The 18,817-nt window shown below is 43.1% G+C and overlaps 1 protein-coding gene across 5 annotated transcripts in view; it reads left to right on the top strand.

Moving 5' to 3' along the window:
- The window catches only part of LOC126322757 (uncharacterized), a 672,754-nt gene that overhangs the window by 552,703 nt on the left and 101,234 nt on the right, over nt 1–18,817 (top strand). For all 5 annotated transcript variants that reach the window (XM_049994581.1, XM_049994583.1, XM_049994580.1 and 2 more), the window contains exon 3: nt 14,944–15,292. In XM_049994581.1, coding sequence (XP_049850538.1) covers nt 14,944–15,292 — 349 coding nt within the window. The remainder of the gene's footprint in view (nt 1–14,943; nt 15,293–18,817) is intronic.

Genomic DNA, 18,817 nt, shown 5'->3' on the forward strand with positions numbered 1-18,817 from the left:
TGTAATTCAGATTTAGAGTCTCGCTGGCGTAGAGCGTTTCAGGTTTGACAACAGTCGTATAGTGTAGCACTTCTGTGTTGACGTTTATGCATTTTTTATAGCAGATGCTCGCAATTTTCCCATATACTTTCCGAATTTTGAGCTCCCGTGTTTTGTGCTAACCTTTCTGTTTGTAGGCTCAATAATTTCTCCTAAGTACTTAAAGTGGTTAACCTTGTTTAGTGTGCCATATTTTGTAATTGAATTTTGTGTTTTGATGTCTTTTGTAGCCATGAATTCGGTTTTAGAAGAAGAAATTTGCAGAAAACTATCTCGGCACACTCTTTAAGGACTTCAGTCTGACGGGTTGCTGTTTGTTCGTCACCAGAAAGGATTTTGAAGTCATCAGCGAAGGCTAGGCATGTGACTTCGATGTTATCCTTTTGTTTTCCTAGCCTGATGGGTCTCCAGAGGTTTCGATTTTTAAGTTCTTGTTCCCGTTCTTTGATGTCTTTGCCTAAAATGATGTTAAAAATTAGAGAGGCCATCGCCCTTTCGGATGCCAGTCTTGATGGAATAAGGTTCTGAGATTTCTACGTTGAATTTGACTTTGGAAGTTGTGGCTGTTAGAATTTGTTGGATGAACCGTTGTGCTTTGGATCCAGATTGTTTTCTTTGAATGGATTCGTAAGCTTTCTTGAAGTCAACAAATGTGCAGATGGATGGGAGATTTCGTGTAGCTCGAATTTTCATTGTAGACTTCAGGTTGACAATTTGTTCGTTGCCTGGTCTGTGTGGTTTGAAACCTGCTTGATATGCACATTTAGGGGTTCGAGTTGTTCTTGTACGTGTTGTAAGAGGTAAGAGGAGATAAATTTGTAAGGAACGGAAAGGAGGGAGATCTGTCTGTGGTTTTTCACATTAGATTTGTCTCCTTATTTGTGAAGAGGGTGGATGAGTGCGCATTTCCAGTCGCTTGGGAGGTCTTCACTTAGCCGTATGTCCTGGATGATCTGTGTGATTTCCTGTAATGATCGTGTTCCGAGATTTTTCAGTATTTCTGCGGAGATACCCTCTGCTCCTGAGGTCTTTCCGTTCTTCAGGTTGGTGATATGGTGTATTGCTTCTTGTGTCGGCGGATCGGCGTCGGGTTTCGTGTGACTTGGGATACATGTTGCAATCGTTCGGATGGTTCAGGGCAATTAAGACGAGGTGTGCCAGTTCTTTGCAGTTTTCTTGGTTGCAGAGTGTGAGTTTCGCATCTTTTTTCTTGAAGGTCAAATTTTCTGGCGCCTAACCTTTAATTCTGTTAGCGCAAGCTCTATACAAATTTCTGCTATTGTAATTTCTGAAGTTGTTCTCAAATGATCTGAGCTGTTTGGTGATGTAGCTGCGTTTGGTTTTCCTGGTGGTTTTGCGTGTCTTTTTTCTTTTTTTAATTGTGGTAATGTCTTATGAGACCAAACTGCAGAGGTCATCGGTCCATAAGCTTACACGCTACTTAATCTAACTTACACTGAGGGCAACACACACACCCATGCCGGAGGTAGGAATATGCCGTAGGTTCCGTAGTCCATGTTTTCGGTGTAAGTCCGTCGTGTTTCTTGAAGAGCAAGTATGAGAATTTATTGTCAGACTACCTCTTGAGTGACATTATGTAACTTTCTTGTCTGGATCGGTGTATTGATGTTCAGTGTTCCAATGAAGGTTTTCTGCTTCTAGGGAAGTTTACCAGATTTTAATGCAGTGCTTGCCTGGACTCCCCAGACTCCGAAAGTGCAGTTGCCGTCTGTCGACGGGTGGATTGTGTACCACCTGGGGTAAAGTTGAATTTGCTTTCACAGTTCATGACAGGTTGTGTTTTACTCGTTTGGCCTGGTCAGTACCAGGACGGAGAGGACCAAACGTTGTTGAGGCCTTTGGAATATAATATCTTCAGCCGTGCTCACTGAGCTAACAGACGCTGACTAGAGTACCGGCGATTTTCACTCAGACGTGCCTGGATTTTGAATTGCGTTGGTATCTGGTCCGCCCCAAAAATTTGATTTTCTCGGTACCACGCATATCTGGGAGGCTTTCCCCTATCCGCCATTCTGAAGGAGCCCGATGGAGGATCCAACCACTTCAGATCGGAATTTTTTAATTTTTAAAATTTTGTTATTATTATTGTTATTAATTGCATCGAGACCCTGTAGGATGAAGCAAAGAATTTTGCTCCATTTGAGCTTTCTTTCTGATCTTCCACAATTCTCTCATTTTTTCCACGATCTTTAGTCCAATTTTTCCCTGCGTAGATGATTTTTAATACGAAATTTAAAACTTCGGCTTTAGTTTTGCTGCCTTCTGCTCCCACACCAGACTGGTCAACGAGTGACTGGACAGAAGCCTTAGACTCACTCAGCGATTCTCTTGGGGTCTCAGCTAGATCTGTTGCTAACACATGATGAAGGTAGTTGCTGTAAGCTTCGAGCACCGTTCTTTTTACAGAGGCATGAATTTCTATAAACTGTTACCTGTCGTTATTTGCGCGTTCTCTTTTGAACCAGAGTGCAACAGCCTTTGCTTCCTCAGCACTTTTCGAATTTCGTTGTTATGCCACGGTGAGTTTTTCCCGTCCATTTTTCTGTAACCTCACATTACTGTGATTATTCTGCGTCAGGTTTTACTTTTGTGATCCCTGGTGTTCTATAGTTCAAACCTTGTATGGATGTCAGATTTCTGCTGGTGAGTCTTGTAGCCTGCCGATGTGCCCGTAGGACGACTTTTTCTGACATGTGCTATTAGGTATGATATATTGCCTGTGGTGTTCCTGGAGTGTAAGCTGTGTTCCTTTGTGTCAGCTTTGGGCAAAGAAATTTCTCTTGATTTTTCGTTCTTCATTATGCTTTCCATGCCGCTTTTCGGACGGAGTGTTAGTGCTTCCTTTTTGAACAGTAGTTCAGGCCTATCTATTCTGTTTGTAGCGTCTAGTCTTTGTGTGAATGAACATGCATTTCTTTTTATATACTTTATCCCCTTGTGTCCTGAGGTACGCTCTCTTCAGTTTTCATAGCCGAGTCTTCTGCGGCATCTTCTCTCCTCTTGTAGGTCCGAGGATTTCACCGAGACATTTTTATTTTTGATTTACCTCTTCATTATTATGTTAAATGTCAAGGCAGTTTCAATTTAATGTGCTGAATTAATTACGTAAGTTCATAAGATCAGAATAACAGTTTCTTAAAAAAGTTAAAATGCCTCTCTCTAAAGTTGGTACATTTGGATTTAGTACCTGCACGAACAGTGCAAAGATGAGACTCTTCTGTGCAAATCCGCAGCCGCCAGCGGTCTCCACCGTGTATTTACACGTCTATCTGAACGTATCTGTAGGCAGCAGGTTTTCGTTACGCTGGTTTTGTGAGCAATTCTGTATTCATTAAAACATCTGAGATGTCGCAGATGGGAATAGATACTGAAAGTAGGAATTACGGTTTTGTAGAGACGGAAACTATAGCGACAGATGTGCACGCGAAATTGTTGTATGTGTCTTACCCGAAAATTGCCTTGAGCAGCTGATCAGAGAACAGACTCGAGACTGTAATGCCTTACACCTGCTTGTGAAAAACAGCCCCGTCCTTTTCGATTCAGTAATTAGTAATTGTAAGGCCGTTACAGCATCACTGAGTACACTTGTAAATAGCAATACAAAGGAGAGCAGAAAGATCTTTATGTTTAGCAGGAGCGACAAAAGACAGATTTGAGATTACCTGACGGGCCATCATGAAAATTTCATCTCCGGCACTGAGAATGTTGAGCTTTAATGGACAACAAGAGCATTGTGTGCGACGCTTTAGATAAGTACGTACCGCGCAGAATTATGAGGGATGGAAAAGACGCACTGTGGTTTGACAACCCTGTTAGAAAGATGCTACCAAAGCAAAGAAAGCTTCACAAATTTAAACGCAGCCAAAGCCTCACAGATAAATGAAAACCTAACGAGGCCAAAATTAGTACAGGGACGCATAAGTGTGAAGCATTCAGCTAATGCGAAGATAAAACTCTGCCTACTAATTTGACTGGAATCCTAAGAAATTCTCGTCAGTAATCGGATCGAAGCCATCTGTCCAGACACTCTGTAACAGTAATGGCACTGAAAGAGAGAATGACGCAGAAAATCCCAAAATGCTAAAAATCTGTTTTGAAATAATTTTCACAGAGGAAGATCACATTGTAGTTTCCCCTAAAATCTCCGCACAAACGGAAAGATTACATTTATCGAAGTAAGTGACCAAGAGATAGACAAGCAGCGGAAAACTCTCAACAGAGGAAAGGTCGCTGGATCTGACAGATTACCAGTTCGATTCTACATAGAGTATGCGAAAGAGCTTGCCCCTCTTCTAGCAGCAGTATACCGTGGGCCTCTGGAGGAGTGAAGCGTTCCAAACAGTTGGATAAAAACACACGTCATTCCCTTTTTCAGGAGGCGTCGTCGCACAGCCACACAAAACTGTAGGTCTCCATATCTGACGTCGGTCTGTTGTAGAACTATAGAACCTGTTTCACGCATTCGTGTTATGGCATTACCGGAGACAGAAAATCTCCTCTGTAGGATCCAACATGGGTTCCAAAAACAACGTCGATCGTTTGAATCCTAGCTCGCTCTGTTCATCTTCGAGAAGCAGAAGAAGTACATACAGGCGCCTTGACTTCCGGGAGGCATTCGACAGAGTTCCTCATTGGCGCCTAATGAACCAAGAGACCAACTGTGTGGTTGGATTGAAGAGTTTCTAGCAGAAAGAACACTTCATATCAATCTGAACGGAGATAAGTCTTCAGACATAAACGTAACTTCACGCGTGCCCCAGGTTACTTTTCACACTACATATAAATAACTTGTAGATAACGTCTAAAGTTCCATGAGGTTTTTCGCGGCTGATGCTGTTGTATTCAGAGAGACCGCGGCGCTAGGAATTTGTAGTGAAATGCAGGAAGATTTGCAGAGGATGCAGGGAGTGGAAACTGACCCTCAACCTCAATAAATGTGAAGCACAGTAACTACATGGACAAAAACACTTTTTATTGTATAATTACAATATGTCCGCAGCTCGTGGTCTCGCGGTAGCGTTCTCGCTTCCCGAGCACGGGGTCCCGGGTTCGATTCCCGGCGGGGTCAGGGATTTTTCACCTGCCTCGTGATGACTGGGTGTTTGTGTCGTCTTCATCATCATCATCAATCATCCCCATTACGGTCGGAGGAAGGCAATGGCAAACCACCTCCACTAGGACCTTGCCTAGTATGGCGGCGCGGGTCTCCCGCGTCGCTCCCCTACGCTCGGTAAACGGAGTATGGGACTCATCATCATCATCATCAATTACAATATTGCAGAACAGTCGTTGGAAGCACTTCCATAAAATATCTAGTAATGTGCGTACAGAGCGACAACATAAAATTAATCACGAATAGAGCAAATGTGAGACTGAGATTCATGGGAAGAGTCCTCAGGAAATTTTGTCCATCAACAAAGGAAGCAGCTTACAAAAATACTCGTTCGATTAATAATTTCTCGTCTGTATGGGATCTATACCATTTAGGGCTGTTAGAGGAAATAGAGGAGATCCAAAGAAGAGCAGGATGATTCGTTGCATGATCTAATGTAAGCACGAAAGCGTCACGAAAGTGCTTAGCCAATTTCAGTGGCAGACGCTGCAAGAGAGGAATTCAGCACCACCGTATGGTCTACTGTTGAAGTTCCTACAGCGTACGTTCCTAGAGGAGTCAACCAATGCATTGCTTCCTCTTATGTATATGTCACGAAAAGACCATGAAGATAAAATTAGATATTCCAGGCCACACGGAGGCTTACCAGCAATCGTTCTTACCGCGAATCATACGCAACTGGAACAGGAAAAGGGGGAAGTGACACTGGTACACAACGTACCTCCGCCACACACTGAGGTGGCATATGGAGTAAAGGTTTAGATGTAACTTACTTAGATGGCTTCCTGACTATATCAAATGCTCTTCAGGTCATTAATTACTTCCGTGAACCATTTTTCGGGGACTTTAGGTCTGTCGTCCAGTGTAACAGAAATCTGCTTCACTAGTTTGGGTTGCATCCACCCTGAGAAGATGTTGTCGTTTCCTTATTGCCTCCATTAGCCGTGTAGCTCTTCTCTTGTTTGCAGTCTATACTGCCCATTATCATCTTTGGACCCATTATTTTGCGAAGAATTTTTAGTCTGAACTTCTCAGTTTCTCTCAGTCCAGCCTTTCTTGTCACTCTGGGGCTTTCACATACACGGAGACATTTGCTTTTGATCACTGTGTTACGTTGCCGGGTTCAGCTTTTCTTGGGACGCGAGTTTTAGGAAAGCAGCGGCCACCTTCTCTATCCTCGTGCCGTTGGTTTCTTTTCCTCTAGTTTTGACACGAACTGTATCACTGAGATATCTGAAAGTGTCTATTTCTACTAGAGGCGGTGAGAATGCGCATGAGGCTCACTCGTTCCTGAGGACCTCGGCAGCTGTTGGGAGTCAGATAACGGGTAACTCGTGGCTCGAGTACCAGAGCTCGTGACCGAGGTGTCACGGTGATACTCGTAGCAAAAGGAGACAATCGAAGTGCGACAGTGAAAGACCTCCAATGAAAACTGCATGCGTGACAAGTATTCGTTTAATGGATACACCATTTCATCATCATATTTTGATTTTTACATCATCTCGCCAATTTTCTTGGAAACATCATAGTATTAGAACATAGTCATTCTTTTTTATTTCGAGCATGTACCTATAAGCAAAATTTTTGACTGGTGCAGTGTAGCTCAGTTTATAATCTTATGACTGCCCAGTGAAGAAACAATTTTTTAAGATGCTGGATAAGACTAACTCTTCACGTTCTTCCCTTTGATACTAAACGTACCGCCGGCCGCGGTGGTCTAGCGTTTCTAGGCGCTCAGTCCGGAACTGCGCGACTGCTACGGTCGCAGGTTCGAATCCTGCCTCGGGCATGGATGTGTGTGATGTCCTTAGGTTAGTTAGGTTTAAGTAGTTCTAAGTTCTAGGAGACTGATGAACACAGATAAGTCCCATAGTGTTCAGAGCCATTTGAACCATTTGAACCAACTATACGTACCCCACTAAGAACATTTGCTCTCGAGTTCAGCACTTATCCTCTTCACTTACCTATTTAAAATAAGGAAGCAAGTTTGTCGGAACATGAAGATGAGAAAGAATCAAAGGAAAGTGTTACAATGATTATTTCCTTAATGATTTCAAGGTAATACTTAGTGGACATCCTTCGCTAATTGGAAATATTATTCAAATTTTTTGAGAAAATCGTAGATACAGATTTTATAAAACCTCTATTAAAATTTGTTTTACGTTCAAGTTTCCCGTTTAATTTTTTTCTTTGCCATGACGTCCACTGATATTCCCGAAACTTCTTCCGTAATCGCACATTTTTTACTTGTTTTTAGAAACTGAGATAAGACGATGAGCCAAAGAAATCTATCAGTTGCTATAATTTTAGCCCGCCGCTGTTCATCAACTAAAAAGGGTATAATAGAGATTATTATTTCAAATGGTTGCAAGAGATAGCACGGGAAACGTTAGAAAAAGTTGATAAAATTGGCTGCGACACTCCCTTGACCTGAATTTAAAAGACGTGAATTCGTAAAAGAAGTTAAGCAACTAGTAGATTGAAACTAAACCAGCTTCTCTCCAGCATAATGTACACCGCGCTTGTTACATTTAGTAGAACGTTCCCTTCGTTGTCATAGGACTGTGAGAAACAGCATTCGACTGACCATGAGTTATTACGAGCACTAATAACACAGTGAGTACTCGCATGTTTGCTGCCCCTACTCAGAATCGACAGAAATTACATCTTTCAGGAGACTATCCCTAATAAGAAAAGGATTTTTTGCCAGTATTATCAGTTTACTTGGAACACAATTGAAATAACAAATGACAATATGTCGTTGTATCAACTGACAACACGCATATTTTTTCCCCCGCCAGTCTTGAAGTTGGCGTGATGCGGCTTGCCAAGAATTCCTCTCCTGTGCCAACCTCTTCATCTCTGAGTAACACTTGCAACCTACGTCCTCAATTACGAGGGTTGCCGAGAAAGTTAGGCACCGCATGTTTTTTTTTTGTCAGCCGAAAACAATGGTACGAATGCTAAACGTTACATATGTATTATTTGAAACCTCCTGATGGAGCGCGCCTAGTTTCCGTCTCTTCCGGCAGATAGCGTAGCTGCAGGACAGTTTCATAATGGCGTCTGCAGGTGAGGTACGTTACAAGCAACGTGCTGTCATCCAGTTTCTCACTGCAGAGAAATATTTACAACCACTTGTGCAAAGTCTATGGAGCATCTGCTGTCGACTGAAGTACAGTTAGTTGCTGGGCGCGGAGGGTGACGTCATCAGAAGGTGGTTCGCGGGAGCTCTTTGATTTCCAGCAATCGGGGAGACCATCCACAGATGTAACACCTGACATATTGCAGCGAGCTGATGTTATTCGCAATTTAAAGATACCATTTGAGGAAAACATTTTGAGAACGGTGAGGAGGTGATTCACACAGTGAAGTGAAATGTGCCACCGGCTAACTTCAAACGATAATCGATGCTAACGTTATACCGCTGTGTGGAATTTTTGAGAAAGTTGACGTTGAGATAACCTAATGGAAACAGAACAATCAAATTGGGATTCGTTTCAGAAACACTCCAGGAGAGTATAACTGTAGGTAAACCGTGGGTCTGAAACAGTCGTTATCCCGGCACAATAGCAAGTTGTAACATCACACATTTTAACCGGTCACCAGCCTAATTAGGCATTCTTGTGTCAAGCTAAATGATAAAGCAGAAGGCGGTGCTAAGGCTAATCTAATCTTCCTTGAGACACACACACACACACACACACACACACAAACACTAAACTCTTTCCTTAGGTCTGTTCACACTACAACACAGTAACCTAAACGTGCAGACAAAGATGCTACTGACTAGGAAGTCAGATAAACAAATGGACAATGAGATAGTAAACAGCAAGATATGCCTCTAAGGGAACTAGGTGCAACTGTTTATAAAACCAATTACCGACAAACATGAAACTAGCAGCAGTACTGAACAGGGAAGAGCTTGAAATGATTCTGAATTTAAATCAGGGGGTCTGCTAATAATCATAATTTATAACTTGATCGGTTAGTACAAGGTCTTTATGTCTATGCATTAACCAAGTTGCATTAGAAGAGATAACACAGTAAATAGTTCTTTCTTAAACTCGGTTTGAAGCAATAAAACAGAATGAAAATCTAGCTACACTGGCTCTGAAGCAGCCTTTGCATTGCTTCATTAACTAACTAGGCTAATATATGAGGACCCTTAAACTTTCATGGTTTAAAAAACCATCCTCATTAACAAAACTACACCAGCACGCGTGAGAAGTTATAAGTATTGTTATCATGAATTATTAATTACGTAAAGCACAACGAACGATAACTCTTTCAATAACAAATGTGCTTACATACACAGTCTTTTGACCTAATCAAAAGTATAATTGGCTGTGCAACTGACAATACAACATTAAATTCAAGTTCAACCACTTTTTCATAACAAATTAAGACATTCGGAATCAAAATCACTGGCATAGAATTCCCGTCCAGGTTTGTGATTTGGGACAATCACGGGTGTAAGATAGAGCTTTTAGCAACACCACGATTTACAGAGGGCCAAATATAAACAATTTAGTGGAAGGGTGACGGCACTGGTGGAGCAATTTGCAGTGGCTATTAACCTGCCGGGGATATAATCATATTATTGGCCTCGCCCTGTTACGTATCTTCTTGGCGTCGGAATTATATTTATATAGGGACAAAAACCATGCTATGATAATGGTAACACCAGATGTAGCATCCGAGGCCCATAAATACTGCCCTTCAGTCCATTTGGTCTCGAAACTTCAGAAATATGGGCCACAATTATCCGCTACTGCTAACGAGATGTTGACCACAGCACTGCTGGGCCCAGACTTCTTTCCCGTCACAAAGAACGAGTTGCCACTTGCGCACCAACCACACTTTTTCCACTCCGCCAGGCTACTTCCGTAGCTGTTGGGCTTCCTCACAACTTATCCATTCAACCCTATGTTCCCTAACTATGTACCAAGTCATTTACAATACGTTGAATAACAATCACTTCAGTAGTTATTTAAATTCACAAGCATTTAAACAATATCGTTCAAAACTTCACTTAACTGAAATATTTATACAAGTCAAAGAATTTCCATGACAGATAACACGCTACATATGCAGCACTACAAACTGACACAGAATTATCGATGAAGATACGAAATAGGTCGAAAATAGGTGTTACAGAAGCACTGGCTCCGCCTCCAGGACGAGGGTTGGTACCGACGCGGCATAAACACCCTCATTTCGCACTGGAGGAAGGCCATAGAAAACGATGGAGATTACGTGCGAAAATAGGGCGTGTAGATAAAACACTATTCTTTCGTGTGTGTAATTCTCATAATGTTCAATAAAGAACTGTTGAAGAAAAAAATGCGGTGGATTACTCTCTGGAAAACCCTCCTATTTGCTGCATGTATTCCAATCTCTGTCTTCCTGTATAGGCTTTACCCTCCACAGCCCCCTCAAGTACCATGGAAATTATTCACTGGTGTCTGAACAGATGTCCTACTTTCCTATCCCTTCTTCTTGTCAATATTTTCCGTATATTTCTTTCCTCACAAATGCTGAGAAAAACGCCCCATTGCTCGCCCTCTGAGTAAATCAGATTTTCAACATTCTTTTGTAGACCACATCTCAAACGCTTCGATTCTCTTCTGTTCCGATTTTCGAACAGTTCGTGCATCACTATCATACAATGCTGTGCTCCAAATGTACATTCTCAGATATTTATTCCTCAGATTAAGGCCTATGTTTGATACTAGTCGACTTCTCTCATCCAGGAATGCCCTTTTACCGGTGATAAGCCGCTTTTATGTCCTCCATGTTCCGTTAGTCATGGCTTTCTTGCTGCCTAAGTAACAGAGTTCTGATGTTAAGTTTCTCTTTGTTCACATTTCTGCTACTTCTCGTTGCTTTCGTCTATCTTCGGTTTTCTCTTAATCCATGTTCTATACTTGTTAGGCTGCTGTTTCCATTCAGCAGATCCTGCACTTCTTCTTCGCTTTCAATGAGGATAGCAATATCATCCGTGAGCCTTATTTCTGATATCCAATCACCTTGAATTTTAATCCCACTCTTGAAACTTTCTCTTATTTCCGTCATTGTTTTTCGAAGTATAGACTGAACAGTAGGGACGAAGAACACCCTTTTTAATCCAAGCACTTCGATCATGATCTTCCAGTCTTGTTTTTCCCTCTTGGTTCTTGTGCACTTTGTATATCACCCTTCTTGCCCTATAGCATACCCCTATTTCGAACGGGAGGACGACGGTTCAATCCCGTCTCCGGCATCCTGATTTAAGTTTTCCGTGATTTCCCTAAATCGATTCAGGCAAATGCTGGGATAGTTCCTTTGAAAGGGAACGGCCGATTTCCTTCCCCATCCTTTCCTCACTCGAGCGTGCTCTCCGTCTCTAATGACCTCGTTGTCGACGGGACGTTAAACACTAATCTCCTCCTCCCCCTCCCTCTCCCTATTTCGAACATCTTGCAACATTTTACGTTGTCGAACGCTTTTTCCAGGTCTTTTGTTTTCTTTTAGTCCTGCTTTCATTGTCAGCCTCAACGTCGGAAATGCCTCTCTGGTGCCTTTCCCCTTCCTGAAGATAAAATGATCGTTATCTGGCAGATCCTCATTTTTCTTTTCAATTCTCTCTTATTTTATTCTTGTCAGCAACTTAGATATATGAGCTGTTAAGCAGACTGTGCGGTAACTCAAGCAGTTGTCGGGTCTTCAGAATTCTGTGGATGATGTTTTTTTCCGAACGTTTGATGGTATATCGCAATTATCATACATTCTACACACCAAAGAGAACGGTCGTTTTGTTGCCACTTACCTCAATGATTTTAGAAATTTTGGTGGATGTCCTCCAAAGCAAAATTGTGATTCTAATACAGGACCTCTAACTCTTCCCTGTCGCCACCTGTTTCTTCTTCTGTCACATAATCAGACGAGCTCTGCCCCTCATAGATGCCTGCAATGTACTCTCTTCTCTGCATTTAACAGTGGAATTCCCGTTGGACTCTTAATATTATCATCCTTGCTTTCAATATCACCGACGGTTGCTATAACTTTTCGGTATGTTATGTCAGTCCTTCCGGCTATCATCTTTCTTGGATTTCTTCACGTTTCTCAGTCATTTCGCCATAGCTTCCACGTGCTTCCTCTTTATTTTACTCCTAAGCGACTTGTATTTCTGCATTCCTGAAATTTAATGAACATGTTTTTACTGATATACTGGACATAAAATTCCTTGTGATGCCTGCGATCATGTTTATGTTAATAATTGGCAACGAATGCTGTAAAATCGCAATAAAGTGTTGAGATGTTCAGTTGACTCTTTCATTGAAACACGTTACACGTTTCAGGATTACGCTTTTCGGGATTACACTCTACTTCGAGACTGCTTGTGTCGCAGTTATAGTCATATGTTATTGGACGCATTCTTCGAGCTGTCAAGACTGTACGCCTGGTTTGTTAGGAAGGAGTTGAGGTTTGTGATGTCTGAAGATGGGTGTAATCAGGAAACGCGTAACATGTCCTAATGAAAGAGTCAACTGAACATCTCATAACTTTATTGCGATTGCACAGCATTAGTTGCCAATTATGAACAAGGTTTTACTTCGTTCTTTAGTCGACTGACTCAAATATTTGTTCAGTTACCCATGCTTTCTTTGGAGTTACCGTCCTTATACCTATGTTTTAGTTTCCAACAACTGCGATTGTCTTTTTTAGAAATGTCCATTCCTCTTCAACTGAACTGCCTACTGAGCGATTCACTATCGCAGGGATTTTTACTTCGTTCTTTCGTCGACTGACTCAAATAATTGTTCAGTTACCCATGGTTTCTTTGGAGTTACCGTCCTTATGCCTATGTTTTAGTTTCCAACTTCTGCGATTGTGTTTTTTAGAAATGTCCATTCCTCTTCAACTGAACTGCCTACTGAGCAATTCACTATCGAAGGGATTCAACCGTCGTTCTCCCGATTTAACGTATGTGAATTCCGTGTGCTAACCACTATGTCACCTCGCTTGGTTGGAGTCGAACGAGACTGTTGCCGGGCACCACTGCCGCGGTGTCCATCATGGGTTGTATTTTGTACATTGACAGTGTTGTGTACATAGTTCTGCGTGGTCGGCGCATACACAACTTTCCCACTAGAGCGCGCCACACTAAGCACAACAGCGCAGGTGCAGCGCTCGTCCATCTCTGCACGACGAGATGGCGCTGCCTTAGAGACGGACCAAATTCTGCTTCCGCCGATCTGCGTATTAATATGAAACGCAGCCAATGAGATTGCTACTAACATAGAACCTTTTCTCCTCGCAGATCACACTCGCGCAGTGATACCTGAATGCGCGAGGTATTATAACTATTATAATGAGTGTACAGACCTCCGATGAGTCAGTCTGCATTTGTCTGCACCAGTCGGTACCAGTCTACATTAGTCTGTACCAGTCTATAGTCAAGTTTCAGTCTGCGCCTAATAAGATTATCATATTCCTGTACATAGCCATGAAGAGAAATGAATAGACACTTTGTCAAGTATCAGAGATATGTGAGAATAAGATTAACGTACCATGATAAAAGGAACTTGCTACTTCCCCACAAACGATTCAGTAACCTCCCAACAGTATAAAATATATATAATTATTTATTTCATTCACATTCAGCGTAACTTCCCACAGGTAAATTCTGTAACCTTGGAACAATAAATTGTGACTTATCTCATAATTAAAAAAATGTTACTCATAGATAAACTTTCAATAATTGACTATGTGAATTTAAAGTGGTAAATTTTAGACGTCAGCAGCACTGCGTCATGGCCCTGAAAGATCATTCTGAATAAATTGAAAAATCTTACCTCAATGAAGTCGCCGGATAACGCATATATATCTGCACCTATATGAAATTTTTCTGGCACAGCCGAGTGCAATGCTGGCCGATAGACTAATCATGTACAAAAAGAAACAACTGATTTTTCTTTTCAATAATCGGGATGACCATGAAGAAATTAGTAAATTCTTCAAATTGAAATGAATGGTTGTCAAAAGTTACTTTTTATGAGAAAGATTATTATTAACTGATTTTTTTAAACATTTACATGGGACTTGCTATAACAATACTACATATGCGCGACGCTGCTTTTACCTTATACTACAACGCTCAGGCACCGCTATCGGTCCCCAAGACCGGCCCAGCCAACACGATACAGCACACTGCTTGCTAGCAACTACTTACTCCTACTACTACACAGTTCCTACTGCATACAACACTGCTCTCTGGTCTGATATTATTATAGCTTACATATCGCAGGCAGCGCGTGAGCAATCCATCGATATTACATCTGCTCGAGTGCGCTAGTAACAAATTCTTTAATCGTGGAACTCTTACAAACTGTAGATTGTCAGTTGTAAATAGCATCGAGAATCAAGTTACGTAAGGTTTATGCTTGTCACTATTTTAATAAATGTATGTGAAAATTAATCAAGTTCTGTTTAAAGTTGGTCACCGTCAATCTGCTACTCTAAGCGTGCAAGTGGCATTTCTATCGTCTGACCTAACGGCAGAAGATAAACACGCCACGATAAGACCACGAGACACACTGCTGACACTCGCGTACTTCATTAGAGCGACAAGTCGAATAATCTGATGGTGTGTGTGTACCGAAGGTCTTACAGTACGCACACCACAGACAGTCTGCCGATGATCGCTGTGTGGTCGAAACTGCTGAGAATTAATAGCTCGCGTGGTGTCGCTCGGAATGAAAGAGTGTTGTGTGGTGTGTGGGCAGGCGGGGCCCGTCGGCGGCGGCGCCCTCTGTCGCTGCTGTCGACGCTGCCGCTGGCGCCGCCACGCGCCGGCTGGACGTCTCTGGAGGTGTCGGCCCCCCTGCGCGAGCTGCTGCTGGTGGCGGGCCGCGCGCTCGCCGTGCGCTTCGAGGCGCCGGGCGGCCGCCCCATCCCGCCGCGCGCCTTCCTACAGCCCGACGACCGCGCCGCCTTCCTCGTCGTTTTCTCCGACGACGTCGCCGACGAGAACCGCGTCGACGACGGCGGCGCTGACGGCGACGGCGTCGGCGGTCGCGACGGCGGCGGCGGTCGGCAGGCGACCAAAGCGGACGCCGAGGATTTCAGGCCGAGGTACAGTTTCCGCCACATAACGTGGCACTTGCAGAGGTGTGTGAAATCTTAACTGCTAAGGTCATCAGTCGCTAAGCTTACACACTACCGAACCTAAATTATCCTAAGCAGAAACACACACACCCATACCCCAGGGAGGACTCGAAGCTCCGCCGGGACCAGCCACAGCACTTGCAGAGAAACGCATTTTAATCCCGGGCGTCTGGTCGATGGAACTAATTACATACCGCTAAGTAGCAGCGTGCGTCAACTCTGCAGTGAACAATCTGTTTACGTAACACAATAAACTTATTCCGATGGATGGTTTCAGTTGCCTGCTTGTAGTCTTTAATGGAAACTTCAAGAGACTTCCGAGATGAGTGATGGGATGTCACAGAAAGCGAAAAAGTAACATACATTTATGGGACATTCCAATAGCGAGAAAGTAATTCTAATCAACTGCCTTAGTAATAAGTGTCAGTTAAGCTCTTATTCCACATAACCACCATTCTTCTATTCACGCTTGACTCACAACGAGAAAAAGAACTTTGTAGAAGCAAAGGTTCCTAATAATTAAACTTTCGCTGCTTCAACCAGTGTAGACGGAAAACGATTTACCGTATGCGTGCCCAACTTTACAGAAATGATGTTCAGACTATATACTGTAGGATTTTTGTTGTTAGTGGTGTTAGCGTCGTGACTTGCCGTTACGTGCCGATACTGCTACGACCACGTATGTCTGGAACACAATAATTATTATTACAGTTGCTGACGTCCGTCCCCCCGGTAGCTGAATGGCCAGCGTGACGGATTGTGAATCCTCTGGGCCCGCGTTCGATTCCCGGCTGGATCGGGGAATTTTCTATGGCCAGAGACTGGGTATTGTGCTGTCATCATCATCATCCTATCACCCCCATTGACTACAGGTCGCCGAAGTGGCGTCAAATTTGAAAGACCGCCACCCGACGGGGGGCCTTAGCCATACGATTAAAAAATAAAAAAAAAAAGTTGCTGACAGTCAAGATGAGTCTCGACAAGGTGAGGAGGACTGTGCTTAATCAAAACAGCGACTGTAGTTCGTAAGATTCCACGGCCGGTGTCAGTTTGGACAAAATAGTTTTAAGTATAGGACCCCGGAATTGTAACTACTAAAAGAGCTAAACTATCGACATTTCGATCGACTTGCTGCGTTCCTCTTAGGGTGGGTCACTACTGTTTACTGGTGAATATCTTCCTTTATAAACTGTCATCTCCGGTTATATGGTGATTACCGACGTTACACATTTGTGGTAAGGTCTTATGGGACCAAACTACTGAGGTCATCGCTCCCTAAGCTTACGCACTACTTAATCTAACTTATACTAACTTACGCTAAGGATAACACACACACACACACACACACACACACACACACACACACACACCCATGCCCAAGGGAGGACTCGAACCTCGGATGGGTGGAGCCACTCGGACCGTGACAAAGCGCCTCTTTCCGCTCGGCTATCCCGTGCGGCAACGTCAACATCTGAAATGTCACTGGACAATTTAAAGTGTTTGTTGTCGGTAAAATATATAACCCACAAATTAAGCAAACCTGGTTGGCCATACGGAGTCTTACATTAAGTATTCTACTGCGCATTTCATACAGCTTACACTGGAACACCAAGCACTAGCTACGGATCTAATGGTGAACTTTGACATAAAATCTTTGTTTACCAAACTGTCTATAGCTGAAACCGCCGGCCGGAGTGGCCGTGCGTTTCTAGGTGCTACAGTCTGGTACCGCGTGACCGCTACGATCGCAGGTTCGAATCCTGCCTCGGGCATGGATGTGTGTGATGTCCTTAGGTTAGTTAGGTTTAAGTAGTTCTAATTTCTAGGGGACTGATGACGTCAGTAGTTAAGTCCCATAGTGCTCAGAGCCATTTGAATCATTTTATAGCTGAAACCATCAACATCCTACAGGAGCAAATACCGCCAGCCACCTGCGACCTAGCGCAGTTGTGCTTGTCATCGACATATTTTAATTGGCGGTGCAAATCTGATGAGCAAACACATGGAATGGCTACGGGCTCCCCCTTTCCCCCCCCCCCCCCCCCCTTTCGCCAATAGCAGCTGACATATTCGTGGAAGCCTTCGAACAAACAGCTCTAAATTCCACGCTATTGCGCCCACGCTGCTGGCTCAGGTACTTGGACGGACGACACATTCGTCATATGGCCTCAAGGGGAACTAGAATTACGCAGGTTTAATGGACACTTTAACAGCTTACACAACAGTATACAGTTCACACCAGAAACAGCAAACAACTCCGAGTGATTTATTTTCTGCGTGTGAAGGTTTACAGAACATCTAGCGGCAGACTAGGCTACAAAGGCTACAGGACGCCGATACACACCAACGCATACCTAGACGTGGATTCGCACCGCTACCCACCACAAAAAAAACGCTTTGCTATGTACGCTGACAGCCCGTGTTCACCGGATTAGTGACGCCAACCACGTACAGCAGAAACTGAACGAGGTCAAGGCAACATTCCATGAGAATGGAAAAATAACAGAGACATACAACGAACTATAACGTACAGCCAAGACGAAACAGGCAATGGTACAGAAGATAATCTTCCTGTTGCTCGCTTACCTTATGTGAGGGCATCAGCGACCGTGTCGGCAAAATGCTGCGTAGCGCAGGAATAAGACCTATATTCCAGAGTGGATGCGAGGGCCGAGATTTGTTGATGATTGCTAAGGATTCCGTGAATCCTCTCCAGACAGCAGGTGTGTTTGCCCGCATTGTGCACAACTCATCAAAAACACAGAATCAGCACATCAAATGCTGTTGTCTGCGGGAAAGTATCTTCATTGGATAGTCATAAGGAAATAAAACTTTGGCACAGTTTCGGTGTAAAAATGGATAAATGCAGGACAATGTGTACAACAAGTAGCAAGAATTCGTAAGTATCAATTACAATATTAGTGGTGGACATCTTCAGCACATAACTTTGTTTAGGTATTTAGTATTAACACGAAGAAACGATATGAAAGGGACGATGATAAGTCAGTATTAGAGAAGACGAATGGAAGACAATTTTGCTGAAAGGATTCTGGGAAAATGAATTGCTTCTAGAAAGAAAATCGCAAGATACTAGCGTGACCAATTCTAAATTGTTGTTTCGTGTATGGAATCGTTGTCAACAACTTATGGATCGATTCTTTGGTCCATGCATCCAAATTACGTTTATGAAGAAGGCACCTTGTTTCTCTTTTGTTAGATATTCAATGGAGAGACAAGCTAGCTTATCCATTTTCTCACGATATTTCAGTTTGTTGTGTATCGCTTCTCAGAATCCCATTGAGGTAAGTGCTACCTCCACTATACCGCTCCCGCAGACATGCGAGCCCTTTGGCGCCTGAGACATGTGTCACAACTGTATCCATATGGGCTACTCTCCTACTCAGCACCACAACTGGCTCTGTAGATACTTTCTAAAGTTATCAAGAGGCTAAACTGCTCTAAAAACTACAGATACGCATTTCACGTTCATTT

The sequence above is a fragment of the Schistocerca gregaria genome, chromosome 2, assembly GCF_023897955.1.
Source record: "Schistocerca gregaria isolate iqSchGreg1 chromosome 2, iqSchGreg1.2, whole genome shotgun sequence".
In the NCBI taxonomy this organism is placed as follows: Eukaryota; Metazoa; Arthropoda; class Insecta; order Orthoptera; family Acrididae; genus Schistocerca; species Schistocerca gregaria.